Source organism: Panulirus ornatus, chromosome 57 (assembly GCF_036320965.1).
Source record: "Panulirus ornatus isolate Po-2019 chromosome 57, ASM3632096v1, whole genome shotgun sequence".
Lineage (NCBI taxonomy): Eukaryota > Metazoa > Arthropoda > Malacostraca > Decapoda > Palinuridae > Panulirus > Panulirus ornatus.
In genome coordinates, this window is record NC_092280.1 from 21,726,367 (window position 1) to 21,749,124 (window position 22,758).

The following is a 22,758-nucleotide window of genomic DNA, read 5'->3' on the forward strand; positions in this document are numbered from 1 at the left end:
GGTTTTGGTGCATTACACATGACAGCTAGAGAGTAAGCGTGAGTGGATGTAGCCTTTTTTATCTGTTCGATGCTGCTTCCTTGCTAATGCAGGGAGGGGTGACAGTGCTGTTTCATACTTATTCACCATTTCGTGCATAAACGAGGTACCATTAAGAACACATGACGGAGCCTTAGAGGGAATTATCCTCACTTGTCCCCCTTCTCAGATTCTTCTTTTGGAAAGTAAGAATAGGTGGTGTGATAGATAGATAGATGGATATAATTAGGACATAGCGTATTGCAGTTACAGACTAATGTTTGTAATTTTTGAAATTACTTGTTAAGATGCTATATCTTACTTTTATTCTTTGATTAATTTTTAAAGTTTTTTTTTTTTTTTTTTCATACTATTCGCTATTTCCCGCGATAGCGAGGTAGCGTTAAGAACAGAGGACTGGGCCTTTGAGGGAATATCCTCACCTGGACCTCTTCTCTGTTCCTTCTTTTGGAAAATTAAAAAAAAAAAAAAAAAAACGAGAGGGGAGGATTTCCAGCCCCCCACTCCCTTCCCTTTTAGTCGCCTTCTACGACACGCAGGGAATACGTGGGAGGTATTCTTTCTCCCCTGTCCCCAGGGAATTTTTAAAGTATTTACTGTTTTACTTAAATGCATTTCAGGAGCAGTCCTTTACTTTAACTTTTTTCTAAAGGAATATTGTAACTTAACTAAATCTGGTAATTTGTAACCTTTGCATATCAGCAATTTTATCTTCATGTATGTACATTGACACACATACATTATTTTATATTTATTATACTTAATTGCCATTTCCCGCATTAGCGAGGTAGCGCAAGGAAGCAAAGGAGGAATGGCCCAACCCACCCACATACACATGTATATACATAAATGCCCACACATGCACATATATATACATATACATTTTAGTGTTATCCCTGGGGATAGGGGAGAAAGAATACTTCCCACATATTCCCTGTGTCGTAGAAGGCGACTAAAAGGGGAGGGAGTGGGGGGGCTGGAAATCCTCCCCTCTCGTTTTTTTTTTTTAATTTTCCAAAAGAAGGAACAGAGAACGAGGCCAGGTGAGGATATTCCCTCAGAGGCCCAGTCCTCTGTTCTTAACGCTACCTTGCTAACGCGGGAAATGGCGAATAGTATGAAAGAAAGACATTTTAGTGTATAGATACATATACATTCACAGACATATATACACATGTACATCTTCATACATGCTGCCTTTATCCATTCCCGTCGCCAGCTACATATATTGATATTTGTTTTTATATACCTCTTATGATAAAATGAAATGGAACAAGAGATTTTAGGAATAGAAGTAAGAGTATCATAACAAGAAAGGATTAGAATTTCTATTAGAATTAGATGCATAATTAATTTTGATTTCTGTGCATATGTTTGAAAGGAGCCAAATCCACATTTCGAAAAAAAATATTGACATGGTACGTGTGAAGTGATCATAGATGAAAGAAGGGACAGAAGAAATTATATGTAAGAGGGAGTGAATGGATGTGGCAATTAAGGGTTTATGAGAATGGATGTAAAATGTGTTTGTCAGATTTAAGAGTATCATTTTTAATGTCCCATTCTAACTCAGGAATGACTTTTGGGATTTATGTAGAAATGTTGTGAAATCTTATTATTGATTATTTAGAATATGAGGCATATCAGCATGGATTTATTGTCTTTTTTCTCTTTTTACAGAAAAGAGCTGAGTACCAAGAAATTGAAGAATAAATTTGATCTGTTAAAGCGAAGACGAATAGAAAAGTCCCAGAAGGATTCTCATGAGAAAAAAGTAGGAAAGGGTAATGAAAAGGAAATAAAATGTGATATTGCTAAAGATAAACAAGTAACAGATGATGGGGCATACACCTTACTAAGGGAGGCCATAGATAATATGGCGGAGATGCTGTCCCTATGCCTCAGTAATGTTAAGACGATTGATTCCAAGTGGTCTAAATGTCAACTTTCTGAAGAAGCAACAGAAAAAGCAGGAAAACGTATTCTGAAACAGTTGCGTGCCATGCGCTTCAATTTTGAATTGATTGAAACTAAATTAGCTAGTAATCTTGAAAAATTTTCTGAAGGAATGACTAAAAAGATAGGAGAATCTGCTGAAAAGAGTGATGAACAAGAACATAACAGCACAAGAGGTGTGTCAACTAAAGATTTAGATGATGATGGTGGATCTCTCAGGAAAGTAAGGAAGAGGGAAGAAAATGTTAATTGTGGGAGTGGTAATGAAAACTGTCAGGCATCTGTGGACAAGAAGGAAGAAAATGAAACTTGTAAGCTTAAGAAAAGCCGAAGTGAGACTACAGATTGTGTAAATGATGATAATGCAGCCCATCAGAAGATTGAAGTTGAAGAATGCAATATTGTATCAAGAGAACAGAGGATTTTGATGAAAGAGCACAAAGAGAAAGCTAAATCTGATAAAAGTAAAAGTGAAAATATTGATGTAGATCTCATCAGTCAAGACTCTAGTAAGGCACTTTTCAGATCTGATGATGAGAATTCCCTTCCCAACCTTGAAGATGCAATGGAAGGAATTTTAAGTGATGGGAGCAATGATTTTCATGGTGCTTTAGTTACAGGGGCTGATGATGAAGTTCATGATGATGAAGCATTTTCAGAAAACTCTAATAAACAGACAGGATCCAATAAAGAGACAGGGATAGAAAAAGATTGTCAGCAATCAGAGCTGTTAGAGGAAAAAAAAGGGAAAAGTCAGGAAATTAAGGAACCTGATGACAGTGCACATGTGGATGAAGAAGAAGTTGATCAAACCTCTCTCATGGAAACAAGTATTATATCAGTTGCCACAACCGAAGATATTGAAGCTGAACCCTTGTTGAGATCTAGAAGCTCAAGAAAATTAGGTAATAGCAGTGAAGAGCACAGTGCTCATGATGATGTTGATTCTGAAGCAGAGCATGGTCTATCTCACACTGGAACTACAAAAAGACACAAGAAGGGAAAGGCCAGTAGAAGTGATGGAACAGAAACTAATTATGAAGGAGACAAAAAGATTGACATCAAAAAGGCTAATGAAAGTATTCAAAAAGAAAGTTTGGATAGTGAAGAAAGTGGGGTAGAGGGGAAAATTGGGAAGGAAAATAAGACTGCTAAAAAAGATAAATTTGAAGATGGTTTAAAGAAAAAAAACAGCTTGTACATTGAGGGTGACGACTGTGAAAAGAAAATAAAGAAGGGTGATTTTAAGGATGATGGTGAAGATGAAATTAAAAAAGAAAGCACTGAGGATGATATTCATGTTGAAGAAGATCGAGTAGATAAAAAAAAGGTAAAACAAGAAATTGATGAGAATGTAGAGGAAGATGCAAAGGTAAAGAAAACACAAAAACAAGAAGAGAAGGGAGCTAAGAGTAAGAAAGGAAAGATTCAAATGGAAGATGACCAAAAAAAGGAGGAAAAAGAAGTAGAAGAAGAAGATGAAGGAGATCTAGAAGAAGAAGAAGAAGGAGGAGGAGCAGGGATAAATAAAGAAAAAAGTAGAGATGCAAAATGTAAGGATGATAGAGTTTCTGAGAAAAAAGGAAAATCTCTCAAAAAACGAAGGAGAAAGAGAAAAGACAATGATGATGAGGATGAAGACATTAATTTAGGACTTGCAGATGAGAGTTCAGGAAGTGCAGATAATGGTACTGATCAAGAAATGAGCAAAGAAGAATGTAAAAATACAAAGCCTGTAAAGAAGAAAAAGAAAAGAGAAGTAAAGGTTCATTTAGCATCTGAAGAGGATGGGGAGGATGTAGCTGAAATGAACAAGAAACAGAAAACAAGTAAGGGTAGAAATAAAAGGGAAGGTAAAAATGAAAAGGTGAATATAGATGAGAAAAGCAGGGAAAGCCCTTCAGAAGAGCATGAAGATGTAAAGGAAGAGAAGCTTAGGAAGTTGAAAGGTACCAAAAAGAAGGAGCAAACAGTGAAGGGGAACAAGGAAAATGAGGAAGCATTATCGATGTTGTTAGCAAGTGACTCAGATGAAGGTGATGCAACAAAGAGAAAAGCACAGGATAAAACAGTGACAAATGAATCAAGAAAAATGATTGTAAGTGAAAGCAGTGAAGCATCTGAGGAGAGTTCTGTTGATAGAAAGAAGAGGAGAAGGAGCGAGTCATCTGCATCTGAAGTTGAAAAGGTGAAAGTGAAGAGATCAAAAGATTGTAAATCACCTGTGAAAACTGACAACCAGAGAGCAAAAGCTGCACTTCTAGAAAGTGAAAGTGAAGATGATCTGGAAGACAAGCCAAAACCCAGATGCAAAAAGAAAAATTATAGAAAGTCATCAAGGGGTAGTAAAGAAGAACAGAGTCTGCAGCATTGTAAACAACGCAGGAAGATTTTAACTGAAGAAGAAAGAGAGGAACTGAAAGAAAAACAACTAAAGAGCAAATGCCAAGTTGAAATGCAGGAACTTAGTTCAGTAGTGAAAGAAAAACTTGATGATGATGAATATGTTGATGTCACAGATTTCCCTGAATTTGATAACAAAAACAATGGAAAAATAGACAGTGATGATTGTGATGCAGATGAAGAGGACTCAGACAAGGAATTCTCAAAATTAATGAAGTAAGCATTGTCCCTGTTTTCAAAGACTTTCTTGTTGTAAGAGATTTAATAGAGACTGTTAAGGTGTTTTCCAGTTTTTATTTTGTGACTACCTCCATGTTGGTCCAACGACAAGTAAAGGGCTGTTTTCTACTGTAGTCTAATGTTGGACTGTATTTATTGCATATTATCTTTGTTGTTATCTTTGTTGTCATTGTGAATATGATATACTATCAGAATTTGATTTACCTCTGTTCAGTATTTCAGTCTTTCTGTTTATTTTTCCATAGCAATATACAGTTTGAACCTCTTTAGTCCGGCAGCTTTGGAACCTGTCCATTACCGAACCACAGAAAATGCCAGAAAACAGAAATGGCCCTTAAGGGAACCCCTAAAGTAAACATATTCCCAACCCTAAGTCTTGCCAGCTCTTTCCACATATATATTGCTGTGTTATCAAAGGTAGACCAGAGCTTAAAATGACAAATAACATAATTATCGAATCTTTCAGGCAAGGTTTATGTTGTTACATCTGTTTACATCAGAAGTATCCCCAGATGGAGACTTCTCAGTATCCTGGGCAAGGTTTTTTCGTGGCATACAACACTTATGCAGGGCAGATTTGTTAGCATTATACACCTGTTCTAGGGCTAAGTTTTCCACTGCCACAAAGTGTGCAAATTCATCCACAAACTTAGTTGCAGCGTTGTGACATGTAGTTAACTGGCTTTGGTTGAATCTTGTGGCTGATTCTTGTTACTGTTGTTGTTTTATTGTTATCATCAAGGTAGCCAGCCTGCGCTGTGTTAGTTTCAGCCAGGCAGCTGACTCGTACACTTTCTCTTGCCCTGAACATATATATTGCTGTTGGTTGTTTATCAGAGAATTGGAATTTTTATCAGTTATTTTAATATGACCATACACTACAAGCTTCTGTGTCAGCACTATGCTTTTCTCTGCACATGCTAGGTGCTGAGATTCCATGTCTTCACTCAGACTTATGTAATCATCCTTGTGAATATTCAGTCATGGTCTAGCTTTAGTTCTCAATGAAAAACTTTGGCCAGCTCGATAAGCATCACCCAGAAAGGCTTACGCTTACAGTAGGTTGGTTAAACCACTTTACAAGTGCACTGTATAAAATTCTGTACTCCTAGTACCTTTCAAAGTTTTCTGAAACTTTAAACTTTTCTGGCTTTCATTTTCAGCAAAAAAAATGAATATAAGAAAGTAAAAGGACAGTTACTTAGCTGCAGTGCAAACAGATTTTGGAGCATTAGCGCTGTTAATAGCACCATCCTGGTGGCAGATCCACAAACTGATGGCAGCAGATTCAAAAAGTGCTGGACCATGGGAGTTACTGGACCACAGTGCCAGATTAGAGAAGTTCAACTTGTTATAGTTTAGTAGGTTGGGTATGCAGAGTATCCTTCAGATGCCTCTGATTTGTTTTATCTTTCCACATTTTGCTCTGCAGATTTATCTTTTGTGTTTGATTTTTGTACTAGATACACCTAAGTTTGAGTTCATCCACTTCCATGGCTGTAGTCCTTTTTGAAGAGTAAAATTTTTTCCATTATGCATCAAGTTTCTGTGCATTGCTGTTTTGCAAATCACCTTCATCTTTGTGTGTCAGCATTTTAGATTTTGATGATCACTTTGTTTCATCATTGTCCAGTGTGTGTCTCCTTCACTCCACTATTTACCCTTTGTTGACTTTTATCTCAGCCCCACTAATTTCTCTGGATGTCATTCCTTTGGCACTCAAATTGTTGAGTCACGCTCCTACAGCTCAAGCTAGTTTTCTTTTCTGACCTTCCTACAGATCACCCAAACTGTCCCTTCTTGATCATTCCCTGTGCATAATTTCTGGTAATGCTTACGCTGTCTTCCTGCATCCACTCACGCACACATATAATATTCTCACTTTCCTCGCATTCCTCTTTGCTCCTAGAACCTTCCCTACCTCCCCTACCCTGTGACTCACTTCTGCTTCTATGGTTCCCATTCACTGCTAAGTCTGCTCCCAGATATCTAAAACACTTCACTTCCTGCATTTTTTCTCCAAACTTGCATCCCAACTAACTTGTCCCTCAACCCTACTGAAGCTGATAACCATGCTCTTATTCACATTTACTTTCAACTTTCTCCTTTCACACACTTTTCCAAACTTAGTTATCAACTAATGCAGTTTCTCACTCAAATCAGCCACCAGTGCTGTATCATTGGCTAACAACAACTGACTTCCTTCCCAGGCCCTCTTCCCCCAACAGACTGCATGCTTGCCCCTCTCTCCAAAACTCTTGCATTTACCTCCCTAGACACCCCATCCATAAACGAATTAAACAACCATGGGGACATCACTCACCCTTGCCGCAGAATGACCGTTACTGGGAACCAATCACTCTCCTCTCTTCCTACTGGAACATGTCATACATCCTATCTTTTCACTGCTTCTAGCAGCTTACCTTCCCCAACATATACTCTTAAGACCTTCCACAAAGCATCTCTGTCAACTCTGTCATATGTCTTCTCCAGATCCAGAAATGCTACGTACAAATCCATCTGTTTTTCTAAATATTTCTTACGCACATTCTTCAAAGCAAACTCCTGATCCACACATCCTCTACCACTTCAGAAACCACACTGCTCCTCCCAAATCTACACCTCTATCCCCTTTGCCTTTGTACAGTGACACTATACATGCATTCCTCCAATCCTCAGGCATTTTGCCATGATCCATACATACATTTAATATCCTTACCGACCAATCAACACAGTGACAACACAGTCACTCCCTTTCTTAATAAATTCAACTGCAACACCATCCAAATCTGTCACCTTGCCAGATTTCATGTGCAAGGTTTTCACCATCTCTTTTTTAACCAAGCCATTCTCCTGACCCTCTCACTTTGCACACCACCCCGACCAAAACACCCTACATCTGCCACTCTATCATCAAACACATTCAACAAACCTTCAAAATATATATTCATCTTCTCACTTCATCACTACCTGTTATCATTTCACCCCCTTGCCCCTTCACAGATGTTCCTATTTGTTCTCTTGTCTTTCGCACATTATTTAACTCCTTCCAAATCATCTTTTTGTGTTCCTTAAAGTTTAGTGGTACTCTCTCACCCCAATGCTCTTTTGCCTGTTTTTTCACCCCTTGCACCTACCTCTTGACCTCCTGCTGCTTTCTTGTATACATTTGGTTATTTGCACTCCTTTCTTGTCAGTATAATCCAAACACTTCTCTTCTCTCTTTCACTAACAACTACTTTATTCAACCACTCAGTACCCTTTCTAATCTGCCCACCTCTCATCTTTCTCATGCCACATGCATCTTTTGCACATGCTATCACTGCTTCCCTAAATACATCCCATTCCTCACCCACTCCCCTCATGCCCATTGCTCTCACTTTTTGCCATTGTACACTCAATCTCTCCTGGTACTTCCTCACACAAATCTCCTTTCCAAGCTCACTTACTCTCACCAGTCTCTTCTCCCCAATATTCTCTCTTCTTTTTTGAGAACTTCTACAAATCTTCACCTTTGCCTCCACAAGATAGTGATCAAACATCCCTCCAGCTGAATTTCATCTCAAAAGTAATTGTTTTCCTCCTCCTCTTCTCACCGGAGGCAGGAGACAGAGATGGACATTTTGTAAACATTATGGGATGCAAAAACACAAAACATAAAACCCAAAAAACGTTGGCCACACAATACACTGTAGACTAACTTGTTTACATGTGATTGGTGATTGCATGGCTGACTAGAAGCTGCAGCTCATTGCCACTGCACAACATCACAAGAGAGTATCGCACCACATATCACTAGCCCAGGAAGGATCAAAATTCAAAATCTGAAGTACCGTTTCTACCGTATGTGTATTGCTATCTCACCATTGTAAAGTGGAAAAAAATCCTAAGTCGAACCATCCTAAGTCGAGAAGCATCTGTAAACATACACATGTACAATTCATACTTGTTCACCATCATCCATTACTGGTAACACCACACCCACAGGAAACAGCACATATGCATGAAAGAAAAGAAAAAAATTATAACCTATGCATTATTCTCTTCTCCCTACATCCGATAGCCGCCCCGAGTCAGTGAGGTAATGCCAGGAAACAGACGAAGAAAGGCCACATCTCACATCCATACTCAAGCTGTCATATGTAATGCACAGAAGCCACAGCTTATCCACATCCAGGCCTCAAAGATCTTAACATGGTTTACCCTAGACATTTCACTTACCCTGGTTCAGTCCACTGACAGCATGTTGACCCCAGTATACCACATTATTCCATTTCACTCTATTCCATGCATGCCTTTCACCTTCCTGCATGTTCAAGCCCAGATTGCTAAATCTTTTTCACTCCATCCTTCCACCTCCAATTCGGTCTCCCCATTCTCCTTGCTCCTTCCACTTATGACACATAAATTCTCTTTATCAACCATTCTCCACCCATTCTCTCCATATGTCCATATAATTTCAGCACATCCTCTTCTGCTCTTTCAACCACACTCTTGTCATTTTCACACCTGTCTCTTACCCTTTCACACCACATACTGTCCTCAAACATTTCATTTCCAACACATTCACCCTTCTCTGGACTATCCTATTTATAGCCCATGCCTCACAACCATATAATATTGTTGGGCTGTTACTCCATACATGCTCATTTTTACGCTCCAAGATGATGTTCTTTCTTTCCATACATTCTTCAGAACTCTTAGAACCTTCGACCCCTCCCCGCCCAAAGACTCGCTCTGCTTCCATGGTTTCATTTCCTGCCAAGTCTACTCCTAGATATCTAAAACACTTGACTTTCAATTTTTCTCCATTCAAACTTTCATCTCAACTAACTTGTCCCTCAACCCTGCTGAACCTAATATCTTGCTTTTATTCAGATTTACTCTCAATTTTCTCCTTTCACACACTCTTCCAAACTCAGTCATCAACTTCTGCAGTATCCCACTTGAATCAGCTACCAATGCAGTAACATCTATGAACTTCACTTGACTAACTTACCAGGCTCTCTTATCCCCAACAGCATATGCATCCTTTTCCCTTTCTCCATGACTTCCATTTCTCTTCCTCCACTCCACCTATAAACAAATCAAACAACCATTGTGACATCACACACCCCTGCTGCAGACCAACCATCACTTGAAACCATTCACTGTCCTCTCTTCCCTACACTTACACATGCTTTGTACCCTCATTAAAATCTTCTCTGCTTCTAGCAGCTTGTCTCCTGCACCATATATTCTTTTGCCACCCCGCCACACATGAAAATGGCACCCCCCTCCTCCCGTGCACATGAGGTAGCGCTAGAAAAAGGCCACATTCGTTCACACTCAGTCTCTAGCTTTCATGTGTAATGCACCCAAACTACAGCTCCCTTTCCACACCCAGGCCCCACAGAACTTTCCATGGTTTACCACATACACTTCACATGCCCTGGTTCAATCATTTGCCAGCACGTCGACCCCGGTATACCACATTGTTCCAATTCACTCTATTCCTTGCACACCTTTCACCCTCCTGCATGTTCAGGCCCCACTCGCTCAAAATCTTTTTCATTCCATCCTTTCACCTTCTCGTTCCCTCCACCTCTGACACATATATCCTCTTTGTCAATCTTTCCTCACTCATTCTCTCCATGTGACCAAACCATTTCAAAACACCCTCTTCTGCTCTCTCAACCCACACTCTTTTTATTACCACACATCTCTGTTACCGTATTATTACTTACTCGATCAACCCACCTCACACCACATATTGTCCTCAAACATCTCATTTCCAACACCTGCACCCTCCTCCGCACAACTCTATCTATAGCCCATGCCTCGCAACCATATAACATTGTTGGGACCACTATTCCTTCAAACATACCCATTTTTGCTTTCTGAGATGATAATCTCACCTTCCACACATTTTTCAACGCTCCCAGAACATTTGCCCCCTCCACCACCTTGTGACTCACTTCCGCTTCCATTCAAACTTAACTCCCAGTTGACTTATCCCTCAACCCTACTGTACCTAATAACCTTTCTCTTATTCACATTTACTCTCAGCTTTCTTCTTTCACACACTTTACCAAACTCAGTCACCAGTTTCTGCAGTTTCTCACCCGAATCAGCCACCTGTGCTGTATCATCAGCGAACAACAGCAGACTCCCTTCCTAAGACCTCTCATCCACAACAGACTGCATACTTGCCCCTCTCCAAAACTCTTGCTTTCACTTCCCTAACAACCCCATCCATAAACAAATTAAACAACCATGGAGACCACGCACCCCTGCTGCAAACTGACATTCGCTGAGAACCAATCGCTTTCCTCTCTTCCTACTCATACACATGCCTTACATCCTCGATAAAAACTTTTCACTGCTTCGAACAACTTACCCCCCACACCATATATTTTTAATACCTTCCACAGAGCATCTCTATCAACTCTATCATATGCCTTCTCCAGATCCATAAATGCTACATACAAATCCATTTGCTTTTCTAAGTATTTCTCACATACATTCTTCAAAGCAAACACCTGATCCACACATCCTCTACCACTTCTAAAACCACACTGCTCTTCCCCAGTCTGATGCTCTGTACATGCCTTCACCCTCTCTATCAATACCCTCCCATATAATTTCCCAGGAATACTCAAACTTGTACCTCTGTAATTCGAGCACTCACTCTTATCCCCTTTGCCTTTGTACAATGGCACTATGCAAGCATTCCGCCAATCCTCAGGCACCTCACCATGAGTCATACCTACATTAGATAACCTTACCAACCCATCAACAATACAGTAACACCCTTTTTTTAATAAATTCCACTGTAATACCATCCAAACCCGCTGCCTTGCCAGCTTTCATCTTCCGCAAAGCTTTTACTACCTCTTTTCTGTTTACCAAATTATTCTCCCTAACCCTCTCACTTTGCACACCACCTCGACCAAAACACCCTATATCTGCCAATCTTATCAAACACATTCAACAAACCTTCAAAATACTCACTCCATCTCCATCTCAAATCACCACTACTTGTTATCTCCTCCCCATTAGCCCCCTTCACTGAAGTTCCCTTTTGTTCCCTAGTCTTACATACTTTATTTACCTCCTTCCAAAACATCTTTATATTCTCCCTAAAATTTAATGATACTCTCTCACCCCAACTCTCATTTGCCCTCTTTTTCACCTCTTGCACCTTTCTCTTGACCTTCTGCCTCTTTCTTTCATACATCTCCCAGTCCTTTGCATTATTTTCCTGCAAAAATCGTCCAAATGCCTCTCTCTTCTCTTTCACTAATAATCTTACTTCTTCATCCCACCACTCACTACCCTTTTTAATCTGCCCACCTCCCACACTTCTCATGCCACAAGCATCTTTTGCGCAAGCCATCACTGCTTCCTTAAATACACCCCATTCCTCCCCCACTCCCCTTACATCCTTTGTTCTCACCTTTTTCCATTTACTTTCACATATTCCCCGCTTGTTGTAGAAGGAGGCTAAAGTGGGCAGGAGTGGTTGGACTGGAAAACCCCCCTCCTTGTATTTAGATTTCTAAAAGGAAAGAAGAAGGAGTCAAGTGGGGAGTGCTCATCCTCCTCGAAGGCTCAGATTAGGGTGTCTGAATGTGTGTGGATGTAACCAAGATTAGAAGGAGAGATAGGTAGTATGTTTGAGGAAAGAAATCTGGATGTTCTGTCTCTGAGTGAAACGAAGCTCATGGGTAAAGGGGAAGAGTGGTTTGGGAAAGTCTTGAGAGTAAAGTCAGGGGTTGGTGAAAGGGCAAGAGCTAATGAAGGAGTAGCACTACTCCTGAAGCATGAGTTGTGGGAGTATGAGATAGAGTGGAGGAAAGTGTACTCTAGATTGATGTGGGTAAAACTGAAAGTAGATGGAGAGAGGTGGGTGATTATTGGTGCTTATGTACCTCGTCATAAGAAGAAAGATCATGAGAGGCAAGTGCTTTGGGAGCAGCTGAGGGAGTGTGTTAGCAGCTTTGATGCACAAGACTGGATCGTAGTGATGGGTGATATAAATGTGAAGGTGAGTAATGTGGTAGTTAAGGGTGTCATTGGTGTACATTGGGTGTTCAATGATGTAAATGGAAATGGTGAAGACCTTATGGATTTGTTTGCTGTAAAAGGACTGGTGATTGGGAATACCTGGTTTAAAAAGTATACATATGTGAGTAGGAGAGATGGTGAAAGGGCATTATTGGATTACGTGTTGATTGATTGGCGTGTAAAAGAGAGACTTTTGGATGCTAATGTGCTGAGAGGGGCAGCTTGAGGGATGTCTGATCACTTTCTTGTGGAGGCGAAGGTGAAGATGAGTGTAAAATGGCAAAAGGTGTGAGCAAATGACGTGAGGGGAGTGGCTGAGGAATGGGATGTATTTAGGGAAGCAGTGATGGCTTGTTTGGAAGAAAGGTGATAGGTGGGCAGATTAGAAAGGTTAGTGAGTGGTGGGATGAGGAAGTAAGGTTGTTAGTGAAAGAGAAAAGAGAGGCACTTGAATGATACTTGCCGGGAAGTAGTGCAAATGACTGGGAGATGTATAAAAGAGGTGAAAAAGAGGGCACATGAGAGTTGGGGTGAGAGAGTATCATTAAATTTTAGGGAGAATTACAGGATGTTTTGGAAGGAGGTAAGGAACCTGTTTAAGACAAGCGAACAAATGGTGAAGGAGACAAGTGGGAAGGTAATAACAGGTAGTGAGGAAATGAGAAGGAGATGGATTGAGTATTTTGAAGGATTGTTAAATGTGTTTGATGATAGAGTGGCTGATATAGGGTGTTTTATTCTGGGTGGTGTGTGAAGTGAGAGGGTCAGGGAGAATGGTTTGGGAAAAGAGAAGAGGTAGTGAAAGATTTGCAGAAGAAATATGGAAAGGTGGCTGGTTTGGATGGTATTGCTGTTGAATCTATTAAAAATGGGGGTGACTATGTTATTAATTTGCTGATGAGGATATTCAATGTATGTGGATCATGGTGAAGTGCCTGAGGATTGGTAGAATGCATGCATAGTGCCTTTGTATAAAGGTAAAGGGGATACAGTTGAGTGTTCAAACTACAGAGGGATAAGTTTGTTGAGTACTCCTGGGAAATGGTGTGGGAGGGTTTTGATCGAGAGGGTGAAGGAATGTACAGAGCATCAGATTGGGGAAGAGTAGTGTGGTTTCAGAAGTGGTAAAAGATGTGTGGAACAGGTGTTTGCTTTGAAGAATGTATGTGAAAAATACTTAGATTAACAGATGGATTTGTATGTAGCATTTATGTATCTGGAGAAGGTATATGATAGGGTTAATAGAGATGCTTTGTGGAAAGTTTTAAGAGTATATGGCATGAGAGGTATATTGTTAGAAATAGTGAAAAGTTTTTACAAAGGATGTGAGGCATGTGTTCGAGTTGGAAGAGAGGAGAGTGATTGGTTCCCAGTGAATGTCGGTTTGCGACAGGGATGTGTGATGCCCTCATGGTTGTTGAATTTGTTTATGGATGGGGTGGTTAGGAAGTTGAATGCAAGAGTTTTGGATAAGAATAAGAGCAAGGTTATTAGGTTCAGTAGGGTTGAGGGACAAGTTAATTGGGATGTAAGTTTGAATGGAGAAGAATTAGAGGAAGTGAAGTGTTTTAGATATCTGGGAGTGGACTTGGCAGCGGATGGAACCGTGGAAGTGGAAGTGTGTCTCAGGGTAGGGGAGGGGGCAAAGGTTCAGGGAACAGTGAAGAATTTGTGGTAGGAGAGAACGTTATCTCGGAGATCGAAGATGGGTATGTTTGAAGGAATAGTAGTTCCAACAATTTTATATGGTTGAGAGGCATGGGCTATAGCTAGGGTTTTACAGAGGAGGGTGGATATGTTGGAAATGAAATGTTTGAGGTCAGTGTGTGGTATGAGGTGGTTTCATCAAGGAAATAATGAAAGGGTAAGAGATATGTGAAAATGAAAAGAGTGTGGTTGACAGAGCAGAGGAGGGTGTGTTGAAATGGTTTAAACTTATGGAGAGAATGAGTGAGGAAAGAATGACAAAGAGGATATATGTGTCAGAGGTGAAGGGAACAAGGAAAAGCTGGAGACAAAATTAGAGGCAGAAGGATGGAGTGAAAAAGATTTTTAGCTGCCGAGGCCTGAACATTCAGGAGGGTGAAAGGCTTGCAAGGAATAGAGTGAATTGGAGCAATGTGGTATACCAGGGTCGATGTGCTGTCAGTGGAGTGAACCAGGGCATGTAAACCGTCTGTGGGAAACCATGGAAAGGTGTGTGGGGTCGGGATGTGGTTAGGTTGGTGTGGTTTTGGTGCATTACACATGACAGCTAGAGCCTAAGTGTGAATGAATGTGGCCTTTTTTGTCAGTTTTCTTGGTGCTACCTCACTGAAGCAGGGGGTGGCAGTTGGGTATGTATATTCATAATGTACTACACTTAAATGTATATTATATTACCCTCAACACTGCTGCACAGTTAATTGATAATAAGGCATAGCAAGGATCTTATTCATAGGGACCTCTTGTAGTGGATAAAGCGTGTTCTTGATTCTTGAGTGATGTTTGTTAAGCGAAAAATCTGATAAAATGGGTTATTATAACATGGTGACTGGAGATGTGTTCCTTTGGTAACAGTCATGGCTTTGTTTATGTTATTTTCATATGTAGAAAGACCAAAATATTGTAGATGTAGATACTTTATGAAACTATATTTGATGAATATTCCCAAGTTTGTCACTGTTTGCACTGTTGTTGATCACTGTTGCTGTGCTCCAACAGCACACATACACTTTCCTTTGCTGCTCTTCATTTTCTCCAGTGGCTTATTCTTTATGTGGGGAAAACTTTTTGCCAGTTAGGAGGTAGTGGACTTCTTTTCTTCTTTTTAATGGTCACTCTAATGGTAGAAAAAGCTAATCCAAGTGACTGACCTACGTGTGCATGATGCTTACCTGCCTCGACCCTTGCATCACTTGCATCTTGAAGTCTCTATTACTCACTTTCCAGGATATCTTGGATGCTTTCCTTAAACTCACACTTGTGGCCATTTTCCAGACATGATGGGTTTAAAATGTTCTCTAAATACAAATTGGAGATAACTAAAAGAGAGTGACTGAACTGATGTGAATTATGTTTGGCTGTACACAACTGGCGTGAAGAATGTAAACAAAATGTGATAGGTATGTTTGTTAGATCTTTTTCCTTTTATGTTTGAAGGATACTTTTTGATTTTTGTTTTTCAGTTTTATTTGAACTGTAAATGCAAGAAACTTGGAGAGAGGGGTATGTATGCAGTCTGTAGGGGATGAGGGGGGCCTGTGAAATGATTCAGTTGTTGTTTGCTGATGACGCAGCACTGATGGAAGATTCAAGTGAAAAACTGCAGAAGTTGGTGACTGAACTTGGAAGAGTGTGTGAAAGGAGGAAGTTGGGAGTTTAGACAGGTTAGACAGCGATTTTTGTTTGAATGGAGAAATTTGTGGAAGTGAAGTGTTTCAGATACCTGGGAGTGGAGATGGTGGCAAATGGAATCATTGAAGCAGAAGTAAGTCATAGGATGGTGAGGGTGTTGAAGGGTCTGGGAGCATTGAACAAATTGTGAAATGAGAGGTCATTATATGGGAGGGCAGAATGAATGACCAACACCCAGCAAAACTAGTGGCCATTTTGCAGTAAAATATCTTCACCTTCAGTAACAGTTCACTGACCATTATAGCACCTGAGTACTCATGAAGACTCCCTCATAACTTGTAAACATGAATATATATTATCTGTTTTGTTTATATCCTTCATGCCCATTCCCCTCCAGGAACTCACTCAAGTGGATAGCCACAGCAAAGGTCTCCATAACTTGTGAATTCCTAAGTTGGTTCTTAGTCTTTAGTGCCTCACCCTTAACAATCCATTGGCAGATGGCAACTCGCATGCAGTGTTTTCAGAGGCTTCTTCCTTATGTTGCTTCTAACTTCTTCCTAATGTGTATACGTAATGTTCCTGCTTAATGTTCCAACCAACTAGTTTTACCTAATGCTCCCACCTAATGCTCCTACCCACTACTTAATGCTCCTGTCTACTGTTTCTACTTACTGCTACTATGTATTGTTCCTACTATTTTGCCAAAAGGCAGGGCTGGTGCTTAGTGCTCAACACAGCAAAATTTAGGGTTATTAAGAATTAGTTGTGTGAGTTAAGTGTCATTAAGTGTTATGTGTTAGAGGGATAGATTTTATGTTTGTGGACAGAATGCTATCAGTCCACATGTGGGTGAAGCAGAGAGAAAAGACAGCTTCTTGGGTCAGAGGATTGCATCTTGACTTAACATTGAAGTGCTGTCTTACTACACAGCCATCACTAACCTTCCCAGTACCCAGGTGGGTGATACTGGTGATGTAGTTTCTTGGTGAGTGACTGCCTACCAACTACTACCTACTGACAACAATACACATGCATGAATTATAGCCACAACATGGTAAAAGTTCAACTTATAATAACTGCTTAACTATCTACAAAAATTAATGCACCATACTAGAGGTTCCATGTCAATTCCAGAACCAATAGCACACAAACTGAAAGTAAAGCTCTCATATTTCTGCCACCACAACAAAGGTGGTACCAGAATTAAGAGAGCTAACCTAAAGAAAGGCTAAAAGCTTTCACTTTGACCTTATTGAAAGAGAGGAGTGATGGATGATCAGATCTCATCCTTTAAGTTTTTATGATAGAGCAGTGATATGGAATGTGAACCATTCTTTGAGAGATTGTGACAGAAACCAGAGGACATGACATGAAAATAAGCATTAGACATGTTAAAAATGATGTAGAGAGTACCTTTTCTAGTAAAAGAGTGGTGGATAAATGGAATGGAATAACTGAGTGCATGGTTAATGCAGACAGCATACATAATTTTAAGAAGTTGTATGATGGTACAGAATGATAGTAGAGAATTTAAAGAGATGGGAGGCCCCATAAGTGTGAAAACTCCCTCCTCTTACAGTTGAAATAGGTTATTACACACTAAAACTATTCATGGAAATCACATTGCTCAAATTGATTTGTTTTCAGAATACCAGAGACAATAGTGTTATCCTTAGATCTGTTTTACCCCTCGTGGAGACTAACACCACTCTGAAGCCACAGACGTCACATACATAATTTCTTCCACTCTTAGCACTTTCCTACATAAACCCAACACCCATAGCCATACCTTTACATTAGTACCACCTACCTCTTCTCAATTTCCCCACATTGTTTCTGTTATATCACCCACACTAACATTACTACCACTCAATAGATTCTTCAAGACACCACTCAAGAGCATCCCTTTACCACTGCTATCATCTCTTTGTCAGCTTTTACTGACATTACCATCACCACTATGGCTATGGTCACCATCATTGCAACTGCTTCTGCATCCACCACAACTGTTTTTGTCACACACCTTCCATGGTATTTAATGTCAGGCTTTGCATAATGATTTTTATAGACAATTTGATCATAAGTCATATTGATTATCTTAGGTATTTTATGCTTTTATTCTTACATGTGGTATTAACTTGATTTATATCTGTTAGTTTTCATTTGGATATGATGGACTTTTTGTAACTCACATTTTCCCATAGTTTCAATGTGAACAGATTTTCAAAACCTGCCCCCAAAAGTAAGAAAAAATACGTAGAACCTGAAGAAGAGGATGAAGTTGAGGAGGCTGATAAGGATAGAAGAGGGGAAGGAAATGAATCCAGTAAAAAGGAGAAGAAAGAAGGGCTTAGAGTCGTAAAGAAGAAAAAAGAGGGTTTATTAGATATAAGTATTGACAAAGAGGATGAGGATGATGATGAAGAGGAGGAGGAAGAAGATAAGAAGAAAAAGAAGAAAAAGGATGGGGGTATAACCCTAAATGAGAAGATGAAAAAGCAGATTTTGTTAAGCAGTGACGAAGAAGAGGACACTGATGAGGAAGGTTTGTATTGTTTTTGTTATGATTTTAGAAATCTACTCATATTTGAGATACTCTTGAGATGAAGTATGCTGACATGGGAAACAATGATTAAGTATAATGAATAAATGAATATATGTATATACACATTTTTTTTTTCATACTATTTGCCATTTCCCATGTTAGTGAGGTAGCATTAAGAACAGAGGACTGAGCCTTAGAGGTAATATCCTCACTTGGTCCCCTTTTCTGTTCCTGCTTTTGGAAAATTAAAAACAGAAAGAAAGGATTTCCAGCCCCCAGCTCCCTCCTTTTTTAGTCGCCTTCTGTGAATGCAGGGCATACGTGGGAAGTATTCTTTCTCCTCTATCCCCTGTGATAATATATATATATTTTTTTATTTATTTTATTATACTTTGTCGCTGTCTCCCGCGTTTGCGAGGTAGCGCAAGGAAACAGACGAAAGAAATGGCCCAACCCCCCCCCCATACACATGTATATACATACGTCCACACACGCAAATATACATACCTACACAGCTTTCCATGGTTTACCCCAGACGCTTCACATATATATATATATATATATATATATATATATATATTATCCTTCCTTTGAGAAAAAAAAAAAAAAAAAAAAGGAAGGAACAGAGAAGGGGGCTGGATGAGGATGTTTCCTCAGAGGCCCAGTCCTCTGTTCTTAACGCTACCTCGCTGACGCGGAAAATGGCGAATAGTATGAAAGAAAGAAAGATATATATTATCCCTGGGGATAGGGGATTAAGAATAATTCCCACGTATTCCCTGCGTGTCGTAGAAGGTGACTAAAAGGGGAGGGAGCGGGAGGCTGGAAATCCTCCTCTCTCTCTCTCTCTCTCTCTCTCTCTCTCTCTCTTTTTTAAGAAGGAACAGAGGGGGGCCAGGTGAGGATATTCCACAAAGGCCCAGTCCTTTGTTCTTAACACTACCTCGCTAACGCGGGAAATGGCGAATAGTTTAAAAGAAAAAAGAAAGATATTTATATATATATGTACTACACATGCTAGTACAGCCTCCCTATTTCAAACTGACTTCCCATGCTTCATTTGCTCTCAACTTTTTGCCACTCTACAATCAGTCTCTCTGGTATTTCTTCTCACAAGTCTCTTTTCCATGCTCCCTTATTCTAACCACTCTGTTCTCATTGACATTATTTCCTCTTTTCTGGAAACCTCTACAAATATTCATCCTCACTTCCACAAGATAGCAATCAGATCCCACCAGCTGCTCCTCAGCAAATTTTCATACAAAAGTCTATCTTTTACATGCCTGTCAGTTGATATGCAATCCAGTAATGTTCACAGACCATCTCCTCTACTCACACTTGCAATCCAGTAATGTTCACAGACCATCTCCTCTACTCACACATATGTACTTGTTTATGTGAGAGTTTTGGCTAGCGGGGCAAGTTGGTTGTTGTCTGTTGATGATACAGCATTGGTTGCTGATTCAAGTGAGAAACTACATAAGTTGGTGGCTAAGTTTGGCAGTGTATGTGAAAGGAGAAAGTTGAGAGTGAATGTTAATAAAAGAAAGATTATTAGGTTCATCAGGGTTGAGGGACAGGTTAGTTAGGGTGTGAGTTTGAATGGAGAAAACTTGGAGGAAGTGGACTGTTTTAGGTATCTTAGAGTGGACTTAGCAGTGAATGGAACCATGGAAGTGGAAGCAAGTCATAATGGGGGGAAGGGTCTGGTAGCGCTGGAGAATGTGTGAAAAGAGAGAACGTTATCTAGGAGGGCAAATTTGGGTATGTTTGAAGGAATAGTAGTCCCAAAAATATTTTATGAATGTGAGGCATGGGCTGTAGATAAGGTCATGCTGAGGATATTGGAAGTGTTGGAAATTAAATGCTTGAGGACAGTATATAGTGTAAGGTGTTTTTTTTTTTTTGCTTTGTCGCTGTCTCCCGCGTTTGCGAGGTAGCGCAAGGAAACAGACGAAAGAAATGGCCCAACCCACCCCCATACACATGTATATACATACGTCCACACACGCAAATATACATACCTACACAGCTTTCCATGGTTTACCCCAGACGCTTCACATGCCCTGATTCAATCCACTGACAGCACGTCAACCCCGGTATACCACATCGCTCCAATTCACTCTATTCCTTGCCCTCCTTTCACCCTCCTGCATGTTCAGGCCCCGATCACACAAAATCTTTTTCTCTCCATCTTTCCACCTCCAATTTGGTCTCCCTCTTCTCCTCGTTCCCTCCACCTCCGACACATATATCCTCTTGGTCAATCTTTCCTCACTCATTCTCTCCATGTGCCCAAACCATTTCAAAACACCCTCTTCTGCTCTCTCAACCACGCTCTTTTTATTTCCACACATCTCTCTTACCCTTACGTTACTTACTCGATCAAACCACCTCACACCACACATTGTCCTCAAACATCTCATTTCCAGCACATCCATCCTCCTGCGCACAACTCTATCCATAGCCCACGCCTCGCAACCATACAACATTGTTGGAACCACTATTCCTTCAAACATACCCATTTTTGCTTTCCGAGATAATGTTCTCGACTTCCACACATTCTTCAAGGCTCCCAGAATTTTCGCCCCCTCCCCCACCCTATGATCCACTTCCGCTTCCATGGTTCCATCCGCTGCCAGATCCACTCCCAGATATCTAAAACACTTCACTTCCTCCAGTTTTTCTCCATTCAAACTCACCTCCCAATTGACTTGACCCTCAACCCTACTGTACCTAATAACCTTGCTCTTATTCACATTTACTCTTAACTTTCTTCTTTCACACACTTTACCAAACTCAGTCACCAGCTTCTGCAGTTTCTCACATGAATCAGCCACCAGCGCTGTATCATCAGCGAACAACAACTGACTCACTTCCCAAGGTGGTATGATCGAATAAATAATGAAAGGGTAAGAGAGTTGCCTGGTGATAAAAAGAATGTGGTTGAGAGAGGAGAAGAGGGTGTGCTGAAATGCTATGGAGAGAATGAGTGAAGGAAGGTTGACAAAGAGGATATATGTGTCAGCAGTGGAGGAACAAGGAGAATGGGGAGTTCATATTGGATATGGAAGAATGGAGTGAAAATTGTATTGAGTAATTGGGGCCTGAACATGCAAGAGGGTGAAAGATGTGAATGGGATTGAGTGACTTGGGATAATGTAGTGTATTAGAGTTGACCTGCTGTCATTGGACTGAAGCAGGGTATTTGAAGCATCTGGGGTAAACCATGGAAAGTTCTCTGGGGCCTGGTTGTGGACGGGGATCGGTGGTTTCTGTGCATTACACATGACAGCTAGAAAATGGATGTGGCCTTTCTTCGTCTGTTCCTGGCATTACATCACTAACACAGGAAATGGCAATCAAGTATGACAAGAAAATATTTATTTTGAAAACCACAAATGAACAGTCAGCACCTAGACAATGAAACAAAGATCCTACCTATACATTTCCATATCAGCATGCTCATCACTCATTTCTGTGCAACATCAACAAACTTCTCCCATCCAAACCCCAAACAGAAATATAGAGCTCACCCATGCATGCACTTCAGTAACATCTACCCACAGAACGCCCCACCTAGGCTTAAGAAATATGACACTGACAGTGTACATACACATTGAAATAACCCATCAGGCATTAAACAACAGCCTTCCCAGCTTAGTCTTAACTACATGAGACATACACCTATCAGGAGCAACACTTTCCAGACAAACATTAGTCATGCTTCCATCTCTGCTCTGGACATTGCCCATCCATACAAACACCATTATAACAAAGGCCAAGACCCTTCATGCCCACAGTGCATCTACCACAATGAAGACACTGTGCTTTCTGCACACAGATGCATACATGACTACACATTATGACCTGTGGTCCCAGATAATGGCTTTGCCTAGTTTCTTGAGCACTGTAGGAGCCTCATAAAGATAGAAGTGACCCTTGGGGCAGGAAGTAAGTATATTCCTTTATGAGATGATAGATTAGCATTGAAAAATGATAAAAGTTACACAGAGCTTTGTGAATACCTTTATGATGATATAGTCTGCTGGTCAGTGTGGGCAGAGGAGGATGTGGATGACCAATCTGACATTCTGATAAAAAGTGAGAATACGTGATGGTGGGACCTGAACTTCTGACATGGTACACTTATACCATTTACAGGCACAGCTTTGGTTATGAATAAC

The 22,758-nt window shown here is 40.3% G+C and overlaps 1 protein-coding gene across 1 annotated transcript in view; it reads left to right on the forward strand.

Moving 5' to 3' along the window:
- Window positions 1–22,758, forward strand: part of LOC139766253 (uncharacterized) — a 181,574-nt gene that overhangs the window by 45,970 nt on the left and 112,846 nt on the right. The window contains exons 10-11 of the mRNA XM_071694642.1: window positions 1,720–4,614; window positions 18,231–18,571. Of these exons, the coding sequence (XP_071550743.1) occupies window positions 1,720–4,614; window positions 18,231–18,571 (3,236 nt within the window). The remainder of the gene's footprint in view (window positions 1–1,719; window positions 4,615–18,230; window positions 18,572–22,758) is intronic.